Source organism: Aptenodytes patagonicus, chromosome W, assembly GCF_965638725.1.
Source record: "Aptenodytes patagonicus chromosome W, bAptPat1.pri.cur, whole genome shotgun sequence".
In the NCBI taxonomy this organism is placed as follows: Eukaryota; Metazoa; Chordata; class Aves; order Sphenisciformes; family Spheniscidae; genus Aptenodytes; species Aptenodytes patagonicus.
This window is the reverse complement of record NC_134981.1, coordinates 35,120,796-35,142,620: the sequence shown is the minus strand read 5'-3', so window position 1 is coordinate 35,142,620 and position 21,825 is coordinate 35,120,796. Positions and strand designations below refer to the sequence as shown.

The 21,825-nt window shown below is 46.5% G+C and overlaps 1 protein-coding gene across 1 annotated transcript in view; it reads left to right on the top strand.

Moving 5' to 3' along the window:
* LOC143172045 (importin-11-like) overlaps window positions 1-21,825 on the top strand; it is a 206,043-nt gene that overhangs the window by 128,683 nt on the left and 55,535 nt on the right. The window contains exons 24-26 of the mRNA XM_076361261.1: window positions 4,024-4,103; window positions 5,335-5,415; window positions 8,963-9,058. Coding sequence (XP_076217376.1) covers window positions 4,024-4,103; window positions 5,335-5,415; window positions 8,963-9,058 — 257 coding nt within the window. The remainder of the gene's footprint in view (window positions 1-4,023; window positions 4,104-5,334; window positions 5,416-8,962; window positions 9,059-21,825) is intronic.

Sequence of the window (21,825 nt, the reverse complement as noted above, 5' to 3'; positions counted from 1 at the left end):
AGATGGGAATAAAGTCCCTGTAGTGCACATAAAAAATATGCTGGGGAAGACAGTCTGGGTTATTCCTGCCTCGGGCAGAGGCAAACCCATCCGTGGGATTGCTTTTGCTCAAGGACCTGGGTGCACTTGGTGGATAACGCGGAAGGATGGGGAAGTCCGATGTGTACCTCAAGGGGATTTGATTTTGGGTGAGAATAGCCAATGATCGGAATTATGTGATGTTAAGTACTACTTATAGTTATAATAGTTATACTAATAATACACAGATATACTAATCATACTAATAATATTATATGCCATACTAATGTTATTACAATAAGAATCACCCAGACTAATGAAGAATAACTTCAGTGAAACCAAGCAAAGCACAGTGATGATGGTACCAGAACTGACTTCAACATGAAACAATCCAACACCACATACCATCTCCATTTTTCCTGCCCTGAAAGATTAGTACGACAGATGGAGCCCTAAGTCATGGACTAAATGAACTCACCGAACATTTTAGAGGGATGGCCCACAGACGAAGGGAGTGATATCTCTGTGTGTGTGTGTGTGTATATATATATATATATAAAAAAGGGGGTGGTGATTAATGAAAATGTACTGGAAAATATGGGACTTGAGCATGACGCAGATGGTATAGAATAAGGGGTGGATATTGTCCTGGTTTCGGCAGGGATAGAGTTAATTTCCTTCCTAGTAGCTGGTACAGTGTTTTGGATTTAGGATGAGAACAAAGTTGATAACACACGGATGTTTTAGTTGTTGCTAGGTAATGCTTACACTAGTCAAGGACTTTTTAGTTTTCCATGCTCTACTGACTGAGAAGGCTCCAGGTGCACAAGAAGCTGGGAGAGGGCACAGCCAAACTGGTCAAAGGGACATTCCACATTCCATGTGACGTCATGCTCAGTACATAAACTGGGGAAAGCTGGCCGGGGGGGCCGCTGCTCGGGGACTGGCTGGGCATCGGTCGGTGGGTGGTGAGCAATTGCACTGTGCATCACTTGTTTTGTGTATTATTATTATTGTCATATTATTATCATTTTATTTCAATTATTAAACTGTTTTTATCTCAACCCACGAGTTTTTCTCACTTGTGCTCTTCCAATTCTCTCCCCCATCCCACCGGTTTGTGGGGAGTGAGCGAGCGGCTGCGTGGTGCTTAGTTGCTGACTGAGATTAAACCACGACAGAAATTAATTCAGAAAAAGATGTGTTTGATTCAGTAAAACCCAGCAAGAGTATTGATGCATTATTGGTTTTTAAAGGTAATCAGTTGAAGGTGATACCTTTTTAGAAAAAATGCTTTTACTGAACATTGAGCTTTATGCACAGGTGAGTGACTGAAATTCTGTGGTTTCCAGGACATCTATCTTATCTGTTTTTTCCTTCTGGCCCAAAATAACTTATTGCAATTCTGCTACTCATATTTTATTACCTTCGTATCAGTTATCACAGAATGGAAAGTTATGGAAAGCTTGGTAGCATTTCATGTTTATATGACCATTTCTTTACAATTTGTCTACTGCCTCAGTATCTGCAACTTAAAATATGGTTGTATCAGTAAGAAAAAAAGCTGCAGACCTCTAAGGAGAATGCAGTAACTTCAAGAAGAAAGTGTAATACTAGTAATAAGCTACTAAAGGTAATATATAGATGTATTGGAATCTTTTGATGAGGATATTGGATGGATAGGTGAAAATTCATCTCTTTTCAAGTCAAGATATGTGAATATTCCAAATAAGTGATAACAAGACATGACTTGTCCAAGCACTAAGATATGAAAGTAGTCATGCATTCAAAGCTATCTAATGGCCATGGCAGGTAACAGAAGCATTAATGCTCTTTCTAATGGAAGGGAAAAGAAGAGAAACTGCTAAAACTCCCTAGAACTTTTCAGATGTTATAATGGAAAACAGTAATGAACTTTGTTTAAAACTTATCATAGAATCATAGAATAGTTTGGGTTGGAAGGGACCTCTAAAGGTCATCTAGTCCGACCCCCCTGCCGTGGGCAGGGACATCTTCAACTAAATCAGGTTGCTCAGAGCCCCGTCCAACCTGACCTTGAATGTTTCCAGGGATGGGGCATCCACCACCTCTCTGGGCAACCTGTTCCAGTGTTTCACCATCCTCAGCGTAAAAAATGTCTTCCTTATGTTTAGTCTAAAGCTACCCCCCTTTAGTTTAAAGCCATTCCCCCTTGTCCTTTCGCAACAGGCCCTGCTAAAAAGTTTGCCGCCATCTTTTTTATAAGCCCCCGTTAAGTACTGATAGGCTGCAATAAGGTCTCCCCAAAGCCGCCTCTTCTCTAGGCTGAACAACCCCAACTCTCTCAGCCTTTCCTCATAGGAGAGGTGTTCCATCCCCCTGATCATTTTCGTGGCCCTCCTCTGGACCCGCTCCAACAGGTCCATGTCTTTCTTATGCTGAGGGCTCCAGAGCTGGACACAGTACTCCAGGTGGGGTCTCACCAGAGCAGAGTAGAGGGGCAGAATCACCTCCCTCGACCTGCTGGCCACGCTTCTTGTGATGCAGCCCAGGATACGGTTAGCCTTCTGGGCTGCGAGCGCACATTGCTGGCTCATGTCCAGCTTTTCATCCACCAGTACCCCCAAGTCCTTCTCGGCAGGGCTGCTCTCAATCCCTTCATCCCCCAGCCTGTACTGATACCAGGGGTTGCCCCGACCCAGGTGCAGGACCTTGCACTTGGCCTTGTTAAACCTCATGAGGTTCACACGGGCCCACTTCTTGAGCTTGTCCAGGTCCCTCTGGATGGCATCCCGTCCCTCTGGCGTGTCGACCGCACCACTCAGCTTGGTGTCGTCTGCAAACTTGCTGAGGGTGCACTCGATCCCACTGTCTATGTCATTGATGAAGATATTAAACAGTACCGGTCCCAATACGGACCCCTGCGGGACGCCACTCGTCACCAACCTCCATCTGGACATTGAGCCGTTGACCACTACCCTCTGGATGCGACCATCTAACCAATTCCTCACCCACCGGACAGTCCACCCATCAAATCCATACCTCTCCAGTTTAGAGAGAAGGATGTTGTGGGGGACCATGTCAAAGGCCTTACAGAGGTTTATATTTATATTAAAATATTTTCCTGATGGCTCTCCATGATTATTTTATTGGAATATTAATTAAAGGTGGTAGAGCAGAAGTCCACTTACTTTACCAAGAGTAGTCTGTCTCCCAACCTGGTTTTAAGAACATTTAGCAAGCTTTTTGACATTTTTTGGTATTCTGTTTTGTTTTCAGACAACGAGGGCTGTTTGCTTTCTGCACGCTAGTATCAAACTCCATGTGAAACTTTGAAACCTTTAGTTTTGCTATTAATTGTGTTTATAGTTGTTCTGGGGTGATTTTTTTTTTTTTTAAACAGTGTTTCAGCTACTGCCTGAGGACGTCTTTTTTTTCCTCTTTCTTCAAACTGCTACTGTATACCATCTCCCGTGTGTATCTGTCTCTTAAATGGATATGCTTTTCTTACTGAAATACTCAAGGTAGAACCTAAAGCTCAGTGTGTTTCAGTCCAAAAGCTCAATGCCATTTGATGTGGCACCTGGATCAGAAGAGCAGAACTGCAATCTTTCTTTCAGTCTTTTACTGACTCAAATGTGAGAGAGATCATTCATCAGTAATTGCAGGTCTCTTAAGTATGCGTTTCATTTGTTCTGTCTTTAATATCTTCTTAGCCCACTATTGCACCCAAAACTTGATTTTTTTATTTTTTATTTATTAGCATTGGCTTTTGAGGTCATAGGATTTCTTGTGCTTCCATTTGAGAACATGAGAGCTGTTATCATCCCTCTTTTGTTATTGTCTCTAGCAGGGAGACAGAACCTGAATGGTACTGAATCAAAGATAACTTTTTTTCTATTTGTAGGCATCTAGCACTTAAATGCTGCGTGAGGAAAAAGACTTTTAGAAGTGAATCATTTTAGTTGTATTTCAATGTGATGATGACGTTCTGAATTGTGATATTTTTTTTTCTTTTTTCTCCAGAGCTGAGTTCAGAAAACCTCAAAAATTGCTTTAAGATCGTCAATGCTTATATTTTCTTATCATCATCTGAATTTTTACAGGTATGTTACCATTATATAAAGCTTCATATTAGCACCTTAGTTCCCTACTGGCAAACTGTTTTTTGGTTTGGTTTTGTTTTTTTTTTTCCCCTCATGTTGGGAAACATCGTACACACAGACATTTATACTCTTACTCATTGTTGTGGTTTAACCTCAGTCGGCAACTGAGTACCACACAGCCACTCGCTCACTCCTCCCCCCCCGGCCCCCGGTGGGATGGGGGAGAGAATTGGAAGAGTAGAAGTGAGAAAAACTTGTGGGTTGAGATAAAAACAGGTTAATAATTGAAATAAAATAATAATAGCAATAATAATAATAATGTAATAATAATAATACACAAAGCAAGTGATGCACAGTGCAATTGCTCACCACCCGCCGACCGATGCCCAGCCAGTCCCTGAGCAGCGGCCCACCCTGGCCAGCTTTCCCCAGTTTATGTACTGAGCATGACGTCACATGGTATGGAATGTTTCTTTGGCCAGTTTGGCTGTGCCCCCCTCCTAGCTTCTTGTGCACCTGCAGCCTTCTCAGTCGGTAGGGCATGGGAAGCTGAAAAGTCCTTGGCTAGTGTAAGCATTACCTAGCAACAACTAAAACATCAGTGTGTTATCAACTTTGTTCTCATCCTAAATCCAAAACACAGCATTATACCAGCTACTAAGAAGGAAATTAACTCTATCCCTGCCGAAACCAGGACACTCATTTATGTGTATACAAGCATATTGTTCTGATGTTAGCTCTTTATGGCACATGGTGGACACTCAATCAAATCATATTTGAGAAATATTATTATTTAGAATTAATGTTTTGTGGCTTGATTTAGTACTTTAGTACCTGAAAAGGTCCTATGCAGAGTAGTAATACTTACTCTGTTAATTATCCTGCCATGTTAAAATTATGATCATAAGTTCTAGCAGGAAATGAACTAGAGATATTATGCCTTGTTCTCAAACCTTCTTAATTAGAAAACTTACTGATTAGTTGTTTAAAAAAACCTGCAACTTAAAAAAACCAAAAAAACCCCAAAAAAACCCAAAAACCCCCAAAGCAAACAAACAACACTTTGATTAGATTTTAATTGGTTCAGGAAAGATAAGCCTTGTAGCAAATATGATCTTTGAAGAGAAGCTGGATCTTTGGACATATGTAATTCCTAATGTGTTGAGTTTTGAAATATATACATAGATATAAAACATGTTTGCATAATAGCTTCTTTTGCATTTAATTTCAGATGTTTGCTGCTGACTTATGCCAGTCATTTTGTGAACTCTTAAAGGACATAACTACTGAAGGTCAAGTTCAAGTTTTAAAGGTAGAGTCTAATGAAAATAATGCTAATACCCAGATATTCATCTCTGGACATCTGTATTCTTGGTAGTGTTTTGTCAGGTTAGAGTAATATTTTCAAGTATGATGAATGTAGAACATGTAGGAAAAAAACAGCTTATTTAGCACACATTGTCATTGGAGTCAGTGGTGTTTTAAACTACATATTTAAAGTGTGTGTATGTGTAGAGTGCATATATACATGTGCACACAAATATATTTTAAAAAAATACTAATTTTCCCAAGAGAAGGTTAGTATAGCCCCAAATAGAGCACCCTAAAAGATAATTACCTAAAACACTGTTCCTGTACCCTCTCTGCAATCCTTTCTTTACTTCATGTGATTCCAAGGTGTTGTCCTTAGGTAAATGAGTTCTAAGCTAGTTTGAGTCTGAGTTTGTACAGATGGATTTAGATTAAGAGTCCCTGAGATCTTTCCCATTTGATTATTTTCTAGATTACTAGAGAAAGGAGGTTAATGAGGGATTGGACCCTCATGAAAATAATTTGTTCTACAGCCTGGCAACAGCACACTTAAACAACAGCCACATGACCAGTCACTGCATTGCAAAGAAGATGCTATTCATAGAAAATCTTGAGAGCATTAAGTCACAAAGCAAGGATTGTGTTTGGATCAAAGTAACTTGATTTAATCTTTGGCTATCAGTGGACTCATGGAAGTTATAGAATTGTTCAATTCTAATTGAATTTTGGAATGGAGAAGAGTACCAAAGTATAACATAAAAGATACTCACACTTCTAATTACAAAATAAAAAGGCAAAATTAATCTAATTAATGAGTTTTAGAAGATCTCCTAATTCAGTTTACAGCTTAGTTCAGAATTCAGAAAAAATATTTTTCATTGTTTGGATGAAAATGCAACATTAAGAAATTATTTAACCCTAAAAAAGCCAAAATTATACTTGTGTATGAATAATCTAGGTTCATTTTGAGTGTTTCTAATAAAAATGTGAAATGGTAGGTAGTTTTCTAATTGCTGTATCTAGCCATCCAAATTGTGAGTTTTGTCTGTACCCTATCAGCCAGTATTGATTCCTTTGCTCATAGAAACAACATTATTATATCTACTAATTTTTTGATATATTAATTTTCCTTTTCAGTATTCAGTACAATAAGAAAAATAATCATACGGTTCAATTTTTGTAACTGCACATTTGAATAACTGGCAAGATAAGGGTTAAGTAATGAGTCTGCATACATGTGTATTATTATAAAAACTGTTTAGGTGATTTTATGATTAAATAAGCACTAAAGGATCAAGATTCACTTTTGGGGTTTTTTGCTGTATTTCTGTATGACCTTTAGAACTTAATAGGTCTAGAGCCAAACTTTTCCAATCTTTACTGAATGTTGGATGTATGTACTCTCTTTATCACATTCCTTTGTGTAGCATACTTGCATTTGTACCATGACAGTGTTCAACCAAGCTTTGCTTTTGTCATGAATTGCTGTTGTAACGGCAACAACTGCTTAAATAGAGTTGCTAGAGGCTTTTCAAAGTATTTAAAAAACTATTTTCGCACAAACTTCAAATGGTATTATGAAACAGATGTTATGCAATTCATAAGCTTTTAAAATATTAAACATGATACTTTAAATGTGCCTTTAGAAGAATTTCAAGAGGAAATAGAATTGGAGTATGCACTAAAGATAGTTGAGTAGTAACTGTAGTGTATTACTTTTTATGTTTCCAGTGGCTGTACTTGCAACTCTTTGTTGCTTATAAAATCTTGGACTTGATTTCAGTTCATTATAAATGTAATAGAGGCAAAAATTAGAGCCCACCTACCTCTTTGGGTTGCACAACTGCTTGCAGAATCCCAGGAAAGGAAAGCAACAGAAGTTGATAGTCCTCTCCATTTGTAGTTCTTGCTGTGAGGAGCTTAAGGACTCTAGTTCTGTAGTTTAAGATGTCAATTCATCTCTATCAATACTATTATTTAGAGTCTATAGTTGGGCAAATGTTTGATACAGCAGCTTGTAATCTGGTCCCTAAAATGGAATGATGCTGCTAATACAGTATCATTTATCCACTTGGCTCCCAGTGTGACCTTGCATTACCTACAAGGTTTGTCCAGTATACTTTGAACACCTTCCTAGTATGCCTACCTGCAGAGAGATAACTGAGATATAATCCATGTAAGTGCTTTTATAAAAAAGAAAATGTTTTGTCAGGCATCACTATGCTGACTTGTTAAACAAAAAAACCCTAAGATAAATATTGGGAAGAGAAACACTTGGGAGCATTCTCTGAAATATTTTCTTACAAGCAGCTTTGGCTGGATTGAAAATAGACATTAGAACAGTAAATAAATGGATAAGGTTGAAAAACATTAATTTGGACTGATAAGACTATTTATTTCAAGATTGCTGAGGCTTGATGTGACTTGATTTTCTAATTATCTGAGAGACACCATTAAAGGTTTGAAAAGATTCTGTACAAGGAACAAATGAGTTAGCCAAAACTTTCAGTTCCCAGAAGATATGAGTGGAGGAAAAGTTATGGTTCCCCTCCATATAACAGTATGTTAAAGGTCTACAAAACTGAGGCAGTGAAAGGGGTCAACTGCTTAACATCTCTCTCAAGGCAAGAAACAGGGGCCATTAAATGAAGCTAGTAGGAACAAGGTTCAAAAAAAGAAGAAAAAAAAAAAAGCAAAGCTCTTTCTTCAAGCAGCAGGATTTTTACATACACATGGATTCAGGGGAGACTGGACAAGAGCACAGAAGAATAGTTCCTTGAGGAAGTCCCCCTGAGCTGAAAGTAGGTGGAGACTGAGAAGAGCATTTAAGGGAGGTACCTTTATATACTTGCCCCATTCTTTCTTTTTTATACACATCTGTGCATAGATGTGTGGCCTCTGTCCTTACTCCCCATAGGAGTGGATAGGTATCAGCCCATTATTCTCACAGCCTCTTCCCCTCTCCATCTTGGTACAAGGAGAGAGCCCAAACAGCTGGGGAGAAGAAAGCCTGAAGAACGCAGAAAAAAAAATTACTTCAGGGAACAGCTCATGGGGGAAGAAAAAAAGAGCAGAGAAGAATGTAAAAACTGGGAACAGGGGGTGGTGGGGTGGTGTGTGTGTGTACTGAGAATAGCACATCTTACTTGATTACCTGCAAAGAGATGGTAGGTCCTAATCAATGGTTCTTCAAAAAAGTGACAGGACAAAGCTATGGAAATAAGCCTTAAACTGCTGGCACTCCTCCCTGTCAACCCACCTCATCAAGCTGCTTTTCCTAGAGCCGGGGCTGGCCAACTTTGCCAGAGCCAGGAGGAGGCTGATGAGAAGGTGCTTGGCTAGGTGGGTTTTCATCAGGTCTGTCATGCAGATCAAGTTTGCAGAGTACTTCACTAGAATATACTTTCAGCACTCCTGGGTTTTGCTGGTATTTAATGGTAAACATCCTACCAGGACTTTATATATAGACCAGTATATGTAGTTTTAAAGCTACAGTTAAGATTTTTAAATGTACTTTACTAATTGTCTAATTTGCTTTTGTTCTTAAGGTTGTGGAAAATGTCCTAAAAGTAAACCCTGTTTTGGGTCCTCAAATGTTTCAACCCCTTCTGCTATCAGTATTTAGGGGGATTATAGATGGGGAGGTAAGAGTTACTCTTTTAAATTACTGTCTACATTTCCTTTTGAACAGGAAAGTACCTTCTGTTATCTGGCCCAGTTTTCTCATATTGACACTGCTCTCACTTTCTCTAGTTTTAAGAGCATCTAATAGGTCTTTGGCAGCTATTTCAAAAGTCTGTACATAGTAACATAGTAGCACAAGAGTTAAAGCAACATATTTATCACTTATTCTGTCATCTAGTGTTTATTTTAATAAAATAACACAAATTTTATTCTGCCATTCCTTCACTATTAAAACTGAAAAGTTGCTATGACTATACGCTTAGATCCTTTGTAGGTGTTGGGGTTTTTTGTTGTGCTTTAAGACACTTATACTACTTCTTCTTAAGTGTACCTGCACCAGAGAAAAAGAAACTGAAAGGGAAGGATGTCATGGTTTAACCCCAGCCGGCAACTAAGCACCACACAGCTGCTCACTCACTCCCCCTCCAGCGGGATGGGGGGAAGAGAATTGGAAGGGTAAAAGTGAGAAAGAAACTCGTGGGTTGAGATAAAAACAGTTTAATAATTGAAATAAAATAATAATAATAATTATTGCAATGAAAAGGAAAATAACAAAGAGAGAGAAATAAAACCCAAGAAAGACAAGTGATGCAAATGAAAACAATTGCTCACCAACAACCGACCCATGCCCAGCCAGTCCCCGAGCAGCAGCCCCCCCCACCAACCTCCACCCCCAGTTTTATTGCTGAGCATGATGTCATATGGTATGGAATATCCCTTTGATCAGTTGGGGTCAGCTGTCCCAACTGTGTCCCCTCCCAACTTTTTATGCACCCCCAACCTACTCGCTGGCAGGGCGGTGTGAGGAGCAGAAAAGGCCTTGACTCTGTGTAAGCACTGCTCAGCCATAACGAAAACATCCCTGTGTTATCAACACTGTTTTCAGCACAAATCCAAAATGTAGCCCCATACTAGCTACTATGAAGAAAATTAACTCTATCCCAGCCAAAACCAGCACAAAGGAGAAGATTGACTTGACCTTCTTTTTCTTCTTTTTCTAACTGACATAACTAATATGAAGAGCTGAAGGATGTGAGAATGCTTTATGTGAGATAGGAGAGGCTTTAAGTTTTTCCTTGCTTAGATGTCTGAAGTTCTCCCTTTTCTCTCTCTTTGCCTTCAAGAAATTTCCATGTTGGATAAAAAGGAGTAAAATCCAATATGCTTTAACTGTGCTGAACCTTGCAGTCCTAGCAGGACAAAAAAATACTTCTACCAGCAGAATCAGTGGGTGGAATTCTCTATGCTCTTGACTTTTTTTGATCAAAACCTTTGCTTTTTTCAGAGTTGAAGACTTTCAGATATCAATATTTGGCTCCCATTATTTTTGAGTTAACTAAGATATTTTTAAGATCAAACCAAGAAATATTACTTAGCAATGTATTTTTTGCTGTACAGAACACAAAAAAGATTGTTTGAACAATTTGCAGTTGAAGGAAAGACACAAAACTGGAGAGTGGATTAAGTTGGAAGCCACCGAGGCGAAGGGCTCCGGAGCGGAGGATCGCGCCGGGGGACCCTTCCTGAAGCGACAAAACCGCGGCAAAAACCGCGAAAGCAAAAGTAAAGGGAATGAGAGGGTGCCCCAGCCCCCCGCCTCCCCGAGCCGGAGGAGGGAGCTCCTGACGAGCGGCAGCTCTGACTCAGCGTGGGCGGGGACAAGAGGGGCGGCGGCCGAACCCCCTCACTTACAAGAGCAGCCCCCAGGGAGCGCGAGCGACCTGGAGCACGGCGATACAGGGCAGGCAAACAGGATGTGGCGCGTCAGAAGGGTGTAGCGCGGCAGTTCGCGCAGGCAGGGCGTGCAGGGAAGGCGAGCGGGCAGTGCGCAGTCCCCCGCCTGGCTCTAGAGGCCAACTCAACTAGTAGTCGTTGCCTTCCAAGAAGAGGACCAGCTATGGTTTCCACTCGGCTGAAAGCCATCACCAGAAGGAATGTGGTGACCCAGATGGAGCCCTCATGCAAGCATACAGCTGTCCAGGTCTCTGGCTGCAGGGAGTGCCTGAGCCTGTCACTTGTACCAGAGGGCAGCAGAGACAACACCTGTGTGTGGTGTGACCAGGTGGATGATCTGCTCAGCCTGGTGGCAGAGCTGAAGGAGGAAGTGGAAAGGTTAAGGAGTATCAGGGAGTGTGAGAGGGAGATAGATTGGTGGAGTCACACCCTACCATCCCTGAGGCAAAGGCAGCAGATGGAGGCTCCACAAGAAGCAGAGGATCCCCTGCCCTCTTGCCACCAGGTAGAAGGAGGGGACAAAAGTGACAGGGGGGGAATGGAAACAGGTCCCTGCTCGGGGTGCCAGGTGAACCCCTGCCCGGCCTCCCTCACCTTCCCGGTTGCCCTTACACAACAGATATGGGGCCCTGGAACTTGAGGGCCAGGCAAATGAGGATGTAGATGAAGGTCCATCCAGGAGGTTGCCTAGGGTGAGGCAGTCAGCCCCATGCATTATGACTGCCTCTGCTGAGAAAAAAAGGAGGGTAATTGTCATAGGCGATTCCCTTCTGAGGGGAACAGAGGGCCCTATATGCCAACCGGACCCATCCCACAGGGAAGTCTGCTGCCTCCCTGGGGCCTGGGTCAGAGACATTATTAGGAAACTCCCTGGTCTGGTACGGCCTTCTGACTACTACCCGCTGTTGGTTGTACAGGCTGGCAGTGATGAGGTTGCAGAGAGAAGTCCTGCAGTGATCAAAAGGGACTTCAGGGCACTGGGGCGACTGGTTGAAGGATGAGGAGCACAGGCAGAGTTTTCTTCAATCCCTACAGTGGCAGGGAAGGATACTGAAAGGAACAGGACAACCCACCTGATCAACACGTGGCTCAGGGGCTGGTGCCATTGGCGGAATTTTGGCTTTTTTAATCATGGGGAGGTTTACATGGCACCGGGCCTGCTGGTGGCAGATGGAGTCCAGCTGTCTCACAGGGGGAAAAGGATCATTGCTCATGAAATGGCAGGGCTCACTGAGAGGGCTTTAAACTAGGTTTGAAGGGGGAAGGGGATAAAACCAGGCCCACTAGAGATGAGCCTAGGGGTGGCATGCCGATGCTGGGGGCGAAATCAATAGCCCAGCTCAAGTGCATCTGCACCAATGCACGCAGCATGGGCAGCAAACAGGAGGAGCTGGAAGCCATTGTGCAGCGGGATAGCTATGAGTTAGTCGCCATCACAGAAACATGGTGGGGTGACTCTCATGATTGGAGTGCTGCAATGGATGGCTATAGACTCTTCAGAAGGGACAGGCGAGGAAGGAGACGCGGTGGGGTGGCCCTGTATGTTAGGGAGTGTTTCGATTGTCTAGAGCTCAACGACTGTGATGATGATACGGTTGAGTGTTTATGGGTAAGGATGAGGGGGAAGGCCAACGAGGCAGATATCCTGCTGGGAGTCTGTTATAGACCACCCAACCACGATGAAGAGGCGGATGAAGCATTCTACAAGCGGCTGGCAGAAGTCTCTCAGTCGCTAGCCCTTGTTCTCGTGGGGGACTTCAACTTCCCGGACGTCTGCTGGAAATCCAACACGGCAGAGAGGAAGCAGTCTAGGAGGTTCCCGGAGTGTGTGGAAGACACCTTCCTGACACAGCTGGTAAGTGAGCCTACCAGGGGAGGTGCCTCGCTCGACCTGCTGTTTACAAACAGAGAAGGACTGGTGGGAGATGTGGTGGTCGGAGGCCGTCTTGGGCTTAGCGACCATGAAATGGTGGAATTCTCGATTCTTGGTGAAGTAAGGAGGGGGGCCAGCAAAACCGCAACCATGGACTTCCGGAGGGCGGACTTTGGCCTGTTCAGGACGCTGGTTGAGAGAGTCCCTTGGGAGACAGTCCTGAAGGGCAAAGGGGTCCAGGAAGGCTGGACGATCTTCAAGAAGGAAGTCTTAAAGGCGCAGGAGCAGGCTGTCCCTGTACGCCATAAGAAGAACGGGCAGGGAAGACGACCGGCCCGGCTGAATGGGGAGCTCTTGCTGGGACTCAGGAAAAAAAGGAGAGTTTACCACTTGTGGAAGAAGGGGCAGGCGACTCAAGAATGAGTACAGGGATCTTGTTAGGTCGTGCAGAGAGGAAATGAGAAAGGCAAAAGCCCAGATAGAATGCAATCTGGCTGCTGTCGTTAGGGACAACAAAAAATGTTTTTACAAATATATTAATGACAAGAAGAGAGCCAAGGAGAATCTCCATCCTTTATTGGATGCGGGGGGTAACATTGTCACCAAGGATGAGGAAAAGGCTGAGGTACTCAATGCCTTCTTTGCCTCAGTCTTTAACAGGCAGACCAGTTATCCTCAGGGTACTTGGCCCCCTGAGCTGGAAGACAGGGACGGCGAGGAGGATGAGCCCCCCGTAATCCAAGAGGAAGCAGTCAATGACCTGCTACGCCACCTGGATGCTCACAAGTCTATGGGGCCGGATGGGATCCACCCGAGAGTGCTGAGGGAGCTGGTGGACGTGCTCGCCAAGCCGCTTTCCATCATTTATCAGCAGTCCTGGTTAACGGGGGAGGTCCCGGACGACTGGAGGCTTGCCAATGTGATGCCCATCTACAAGAAGGGCCGGAAGGAGGATCCGGGGAACTACAGGCCTGTCAGCCTGACCTCGGTGCCGGGGAAGATTATGGAGCGGTTCATCTTGAGGGCGCTCACAAGGCATGAGCGGGACAACCAGGGGATCAGGCCCAGTCAGCACGGGTTCATGAGAGGCAGGTCCTGCTTGACCAACCTGATCTCCTTCTATGACCGGGTGATCCACCTAGTGGATGAGGGAAAGGCTGTGGATGTGGTCTACCTGGACTTCAGTAAGGCCTTTGACACCGTCTCCCATAGCATTCTCCTAGAGAAGCTGGCGGCTCACGGCTTAGACAGGTGTACTTTGCGCTGGGTCAAAAACTGGCTGGACGGCCGGGCCCAGAGAATTGTGGTGAATGGAGTTCAATCCAGTTGGCGGCCGGTCACGAGCGGTGTTCCCCAGGGACCAGTTTTGGGGCCGGTCTTGTTCAATATCTTTATCAATGATCTGGATGAGGGGATTGAGTGCACCCTCAGGAAGTTTGCAGACGACACCAAGTTGGGCGGGCGTGTTGATCTGCTCGAGGGTAGGAAGGCTCTGCAGAGGGACCTGGACAGGCTGGATCGATGGGCCGAGGCCAGCTGTATGAGATTCAACAAGGCCAAGGGCTGGGTCCTGCACTTGGGTCACAACAACCCCATGCAGCTCTACAGGCTTGGGGAAGAGGGGCTGGAAAGCTGCCTGTCGGAAAAGGACCTGGGGGTGCTGGTTGACAGCCGGCTGAACGTGAGCCAGCAGTGTGCCCAGGCGGCCGAGAAGGCCAATGACATCCTGGCCTGTATCAGAAATAGTGTGGCCAGCAGGAGTAGGGAAGTGATCGTGCCCCTGTACTCGGCCCTGGTGAGGCCGCACCTCGAATACTGTGTTCAGTTTTGGGCCCCTCACTACAAGAAGGACATCAAGGTGTTAGAGTGTGTCCAGAGAAGGACAACAAGGCTAGTGAGGGGTCTGGAGAACAAGTCTTATGAGGAGCAGCTGAGGGAACTGAGGTTGTTTAGCCTGGAGAAGAGGAGGCTGAGGGGAGACCTCATTGCTCTCTACAACTACCTGAAAGGAGGTTGTAGCGAGGTGGGTGTCGGTCTCTTCTCCCAAGTAACTAGCGATAGGACGAGAGGAAATGGCCTCAAGTTGTGCCAGGGGCGGTTTAGATTGGACGTGAGGAAAAATTTCTTTACTGAAAGAGTGGTTAAACATTGGAACAGGTTGCCCAGGGAAGTGGTTGAGTCCCCATCCCTGGAGGTATTTAAAAGACATGTAGATGAGGCACATAGGGATATGGTTTAGTGAGCATGGTGGTGTTGGGTTGACAGTTGGACTCGATGATCTTAGAGGTCTTTTCTAACCTTAATGATTCTATGATTCTATAGAAACATAGAATAGTTCGGGTGGGAAGGGACCTCTAAAGGTCATCTAGTCCGACCCCCCTGCCGTGGGCAGCGACATCTTCAACTAAATCAGGTTGCTCAGAGCCCCGTCCAACCTGACCTTGAATGTTTCCAGGGATGGGGCATCTACCACCTCTCTGGGCAACCTGTTCCAGTGTTTCACCATCCTCAGCGTAAAAAATGTCTTCCTTATGTTTAGTCTAAAGCTACCCCCCTTTAGTTTAAAGCCATTCCCCCTTGTCCTGTCACAACAGGCCCTGCTAAAAAGTTTGCCACCATCTTACTTATAAGCCTCCTTTAAGTACTGATAGGCTGCAATAAGGTCTCCCCAAAGCCGCCTCTTCTCCAGGCTGAACAACCCCAGCTCTCTCAGCCTTTCTTCATAGGAGAGGTGTTCCATCCCCCTGATCATTTTCGTGGCCCTCCTCTGGACCCACTCCAACAGGTCCATGTCTTTCTTATGCTGAGGGCTCCAGAGCTGGACACAGTACTCCAGGTGGGGTCTCACCAGAGCAGAGTAGAGGGGCAGAATCCCCTCCCTCGACCTGCTGGCCACACTTCTTGTGATGCAGCCCAGGATACGGTTGGCCTTCTGGGCTGCGAGCGCACATTGCTGGCTCATGTCCAGCTTTTCATCCACCAGTACCCCCAAGTTCTCGGCAGGGCTGCTCTCAATCCCTTCATCCCCCAGCCTGTACTGATACCAGGGGTTGCCCCGACCCAGGTGCAGGACCTTGCACTTGGCCTTGTTAAACCTCATGAGGTTCACACAGGCCCACTTCTCAAGCTTGTCCAGGTCCCTCTGGATGGCATCCCGTCCCTCTGGCGTGTCGACCGCACCACTCAGCTTGGTGTCGTCTGCAAACTTGCTGAGGGTGCACTCGATCCCACTGTCTATGTCATTGATGAAGATATTAAACAGTACCAGTCCCAATACGGACCCCTGCGGGACGCCACTCGTCACCAACCTCCATCTGGACATTGAGCCGTTGACCACTACCCTCTGGATGCGACCATCTAACCAATTCCTCACCCACCGGACAGTCCACCCATGAAATCCATACCTCTCCAGTTTAGAGAGAAGGATGTTGTGGGGGACCAGGTCAAAGGCCTTACAGAGGTCCAGATAGACAACATCTGTAGCCCTTCCCGTGTCCACTGATGTAGTCACTCCATCATAGAAGGCCACTAGGTTAGTCAGGCAGGACTTGCCCTTGGTGAAGCCATGCTGGCTGTCTCGAATCACCTCCCTGTCCTCCATGTGCCTTCGCATAGCTTCCAGGAGGATCTGTTCCATGATCTTCCCAGGCACAGAGGTGAGGCTGACTGGCCTGTAGTTCCCCGGCTCTTCCTTTTTTCCTCTTTTTACAAATAGGGGTTATGTTTCCCCTTTTCCAGTCAGTGGGAACTGCACCGAACTGCCATGACTTCTCAAATATGATGGGTAGTGGCTTAGCAACTCAGAATCATACAATCATTAAGGTTGGAAGAGACCTCTAAGATCATCAAGTCCAACCGTCAACTCAACACCACCATGCCCACTAAACCATGTCCTTAAGCGCCTCATCTACATGTCTTTTAAATACCTCCAGGGATGGTGACTCAACCACTTCCCTGGGCAGCCTGTTCCAATGTTTAACCACTCTTTCAGTAAAGAAATTTTTCCTCACGTCCAATCTAAACCGCCCCTGGCACAACTTGAGGCCATTTCCTCTCGTCCTATCGCTAGTTACTTGGGAGAAGAGACCGACACCAACCTCGCTACAACCTCCTTTCAGGTAGTTGTAGAGAGCGATAAGGTCTCCCCTGAGCCTCCTTTTCTCCAGGCTAAACAGTCCCAGTTCCCTCAGCCGCTCCTCATAAGACTTGTTCTCCAGACTCCTCACCAGCCTCGTTGCCCTTCTCTGGACACACTCTAACACCTTGACGTCCTTCTTGTAGTGAGGGGCCCAAAACTGAACACAGTATTCGAGGTGCAGCCTCACCAGTGCCGAGTACAGGGACACGATCACTTCCCTACTCCTGCTGGCCACACTATTTCTGATACAGGCCAGGATGCCATTGGCCTTCTTGGCCGCCTGGGCACACTGCCGGCTCATGTTCAGCCGGCTGTCAACCAGCACCCCCAGGTCCTTTTCCGACAGGCAGCTTTCCAGCCACTCTTCCCCAAGCCTGTAGCACTGCATGGGGTTGTTGTGGCCCAAGTCAAGGACCCAGCACTTGGCCTTGTTGAACCTCATACAAGTAGTCTGGGCCCATCGATCCAGCCTGTCCAGGTCCCTCTGCAGAGCCTTCCTACCCTCGAGCAGATCAACACGCCCGCCCAACTTGGTGTCGTCTGCAAACTTCCTGAGGGTGCACTCAATCCCCTCATCCAGATCATTGATAAAGGTATTAAACAGAACTGGCCCCAAAACTGAGCCCTGGGGAACACCGCTCGTGACCGGCCGCCAACTGGATTGAACTCCATTCACCACAACTCTCTGGGCCCGGCCGTCCAGCCAGTTTTTGACCCAGCGCAGAATACACCTGTCTAAGCCGTGAGCCGCCAGCTTCTCTAGGAGAATGCTGTGGGAGACAGTGTCAAAGGCCTTACTGAAGTCCAGGTAGACCACATCCACAGCCTTTCCCTCATCCACTAGGTGGATCACCTGGTCATAGAAGGAGATCAGGGTGGTCAAGCAGGACCTGCCTCTCATGAACCCGTGCTGACTGGGCCTGATCCCCTGGTTGTCCCGCACATGCCTTGTGAGCGCCCTCAAGATGAACCGCTCCATAATCTTCCCTGGCACCAAGGTCAGGCTGACAGGCCTGTAGTTCCCCGGATCCTCCTTCCCATCCTTCTTGTAGATGGGCATCACATTGGCAAGCCTCCAGTCATCTAGGACCTCCCCTGTTAACCAGGACTGCTGATAAGTGATGGAGAGCGGCTTGGCAAGCTCCTCCGCCAGCTCCTTCAGCACTCTCGGGTGGATCCCATCCGGCCCCATAGGCTTGTGAGCATCCAGGTGGCATAGCAGGTCGTTGACTGCTTCCTCTTGGATTATGGGGGGTTCATCCTGCTCGCCATCCCTGTCTTCCAGCTCAGGGGGCCAAGTACCCTGAGGATAACTGGTCTGCCTGTTAAAGACTGAGGCAAAGAAGGCATTGAGTACCTCAGCCTTTTCCTCATCCTCGGTGACAATATTACCCCCTGCATCCAATAAAGGATGGAGATTCTCCTTGGCTCTCTTCTTGTCATTAATATATTTGTGAAAACATTTTTTGTTGTCCCTAACGACAGCGGCCAGATTGCATTCTAGCTGGGCTTTTGCCTTTCTCATTTCCTCTCTGCACGACCTAACGAGATCCCTGTACTCTTCTTGAGTCGCCTGCCCCTTCTTCCACAAGTGGTAAACTCCCCTTTTTTTCCTGAGTCCCAGCAAGAGCTCCCCATTCAGCCGGGCCGGTCGTCTTCCCTGCCCGTTCTTCTTACGGCGTACAGGGACAGCCTGCTCCTGCGCCTTTAAGACTTCCTTCTTGAAGATCGTCCAGCCTTCCTGGACCCCTTTGCCCTTCAGGACTGTCTCCCAAGGGACTCTCTCAACCAGCATCCTGAACAGGCCAAAGTCCGCCCTCCGGAAGTCCATGGTTGCGGTTTTGCTGGCCCCCCTCCTTACTTCACCAAGAATCGAGAATTCCACCATTTCATGGTCGCTAAGCCCAAGACGGCCTCCGACCACCACATCTCCCACCAGTCCTTCTCTGTTTGTAAACAGCAGGTCGAGCGAGGCACCTCCCCTGGTAGGCTCACTTACCAGCTGTGTCAGGAAGGTGTCTTCCACACACTCCGGGAACCTCCTAGACTGCTTCCTCTCTGCCGTGTTGGATTTCCAGCAGACGTCCGGGAAGTTGAAGTCCCCCACGAGAACAAGGGCTAGGGATTGAGAGACTTGTGCCAGCTGCTTGTAGAATGCTTCATCTGCCTCTTCATCCTGGTTGGGTGGTCTATAACAGACTCCCAGCAGGATATCTGCCTCGTTGGCCTTCCCCCTCATCCTTACCCATAAACACTCGACCGTATCATCATCACAATCGTTGAGCTCTAGACAATTGAAACACTCCCTAACATACAGGGCCACCCCACCGCCTCTCCTTCCTCGCCTGTCCCTTCTGAAGAGTCTATAGCCATCCATTGCAGCACTCCAATCATGAGAGTCACCCCACCATGTCTCTGTGATGGCGACTAAGTCATATCTCTCCTGCTGCACAATGGCTTCCAGCTCCTCCTGTTTGCTGCCCACGCTGCGTGCATTGGTGTAGATGCACTTGAGCTGGGCTATCGATTTCGCCCCCAGCATTGGCATGCCACCCCTAGGCTCATCTCTAGTGAGCCTGGTTTTAACCCCTTCAAACGTAGTTTAAAGCCCTCTCAATGAGCCCTGCCAATTCATGAGCAATGATCCTTTTCCCCCTGAGACAGCTGGACTCCATCTGCCGCCAGCAGGCCCGGTGCCATGTAAACCTCCCTATGATCAAAAAAGCCAAAATTCCACCAATGGCACCAGCCCCTGAGCCACGTGTTGATCAGGTGTGTTTTCCTGTTCCTTTCAGTTTTCTTCCCTGCCACTGTAGGGATTGAGGAAAACTCTGCCTGTGCTCCCGATCCTTCAACCAATCGCCCCAGTGCCCTGAAGTGCCTTTTGATCACTGCAGGACTTCTCTCTGCAACCTCATCACTGCCAGCCTGTACAACCAACAGCGGGTAGTAGTCAGAAGGCCGTACCAGACCAGGGAGTTTCCTAATAATGTCTCTGACCCAGGCCCCAGGGAGGCAGCAGACTTCCCTGTGGGACGGGTCCGGTCAGCATATAGGGCCCTCTGTTCCCCTCAGAAGGGAATCGCCTATGACAATTACCCTCCTTTTTTTCTCAGCAGAGGCAGTCATAATGCATGGGGCTGACTGCCTCACCCTAGGCAACCTCCTGGATGGACCTTCATCTACATCCTCATTTGCCTGGCCCTCAAGTTCCAGGGCCCCATATCTGTTGTGTAAGGGCAACCGGGAAGGTGAGGGAGGCCGGGCAGGGGTTCACCTGGCACCCCGAGCAGGGACCTGTTTCCATTCCCCCCCTGTCACTTTTGTCCCCTCCTTCTACCTGGTGACAAGAAGGCAGGGGATCTTCTGCTTCTTGTGGAGCCTCCATCTGCTGCCTTTGCCTCAGGGATGGTAGGGTGTGACTCCACCAATCTATCTCCCTCTCACACTCCCTGATACTCCTTAACCTTTCCACTTCCTCCTTCAGCTCTGCCACCAGGCTGAGCAGATCATCCACCTGGTCACACCACACACAGGTGTTGTCTCTGCTGCCCTCTGGTACAAGTGACAGGCTCAGGCACTCCCTGCAGCCAGAGACCTGGACAGCTGTATGCTTGCATGAGGGCTCCATCTGGGTCACCACATTCCTTCTACCTATGGCTTTCAGCCGAGTGGAAACCATAGCTGGTCCTCTTCTTGGAAGGCAACGACTACTAGTTGAGTTGGCCTCTAGAGCCAGGCGGGGGACTGCGCCCTGCCCGCTCGCCTTCCCTGCACGCACGCCCTCCCTCGCAAACTGCCGTTCCGCGCCGAGTCGCTCGCGCTCCCTGGCGGCTGCTCTTGTAAGTGAGGGGGTTTGGCCGCCGCCCCTCTTGTCCCCGCCCACGCTGAGTCAGAGCTGCCGCTCGTCAGGAGCTCCCTCCTCCGGCTCGGGGAATGGGGGGGCTGGGGCACCCTCTCACTCCCTGCGCTTTTGCTTTTCGCGGGTTTTGCCGTTTCAGGAAGGGTCCCCCGGCGCGATCCTCCGCTCCGGAGCCCTTCGCCTCGGTGGCTTCATTGAAATGGCGGGTACACTGGGTTTTAAACTGCCGCCGCCCCTCTTGTCCCCGCCCACGCTGAGTCAGAGCTGCCGCTCGTCAGGAGCTCCCTCCTCCGGCTGGGGGAATGGGGGGGGCTGGGGCACCCTCTCACTCCCTGCGCTTTTGCCTTCGCGGTTTTTGCCGCGGTTTTGCCGCTTTAGGATGGGTCCCCCGGCGCGATCCTCCGCTCCGGAGCCCTTCGCCTCAGTGGCTTCAGTGATTCTATGATTCAATGATTCTATGATTCTATGATTATTAAAATGTCTTCTGATTTAAGACTGTAATAAATTCATTGCCCCCCATTCAAAAAGGTATTAATCTGGGTTAACGTTTTCAGGTAAATGTTGGCATTTTGTTTTTCAAATTGGCAATTCTACGAAATACTTACTGTTATATTGGTAGATGATGGGTTTAATAACTTTTTAAAGTTAGTTTAAAATTAAAACTAATAACAAAAGATAATAAATGAATGAGCTTGTTACTGTATCCAGTTAATTTTGAGACACTTGCAAATTAGTTTTTGGCAAATGTATTATAGCTTCTCTCAGAGAAATAAGTAACAAAAAATTCAGAAATACTAAGCACTTTTTAATGTTACTAAAATTGTAAATGGTAATTTTGAACCATAATCAACTTTGAAAGTAATTTTTTAACAGTACAATATATTGTTTATTTCTTAAGATGCAGGTTTTTAAATGTAAAGTAAAATCACTTTGCAAATTGTCTTGGCTGTTTGGGGGAGAAACTGACTTTGAGATTGCCATAGTTTTCCTATTGTAAAAATTGAGAAACTCTGTTAATGACTGTTCACTCAGTCTTGTGTTCTTAGAGGCTTTTAAATTACAATTTATAATTTCTAATTTAGTAAAATAAATAAAGGATGCATGCAAGTATTTTCCATGT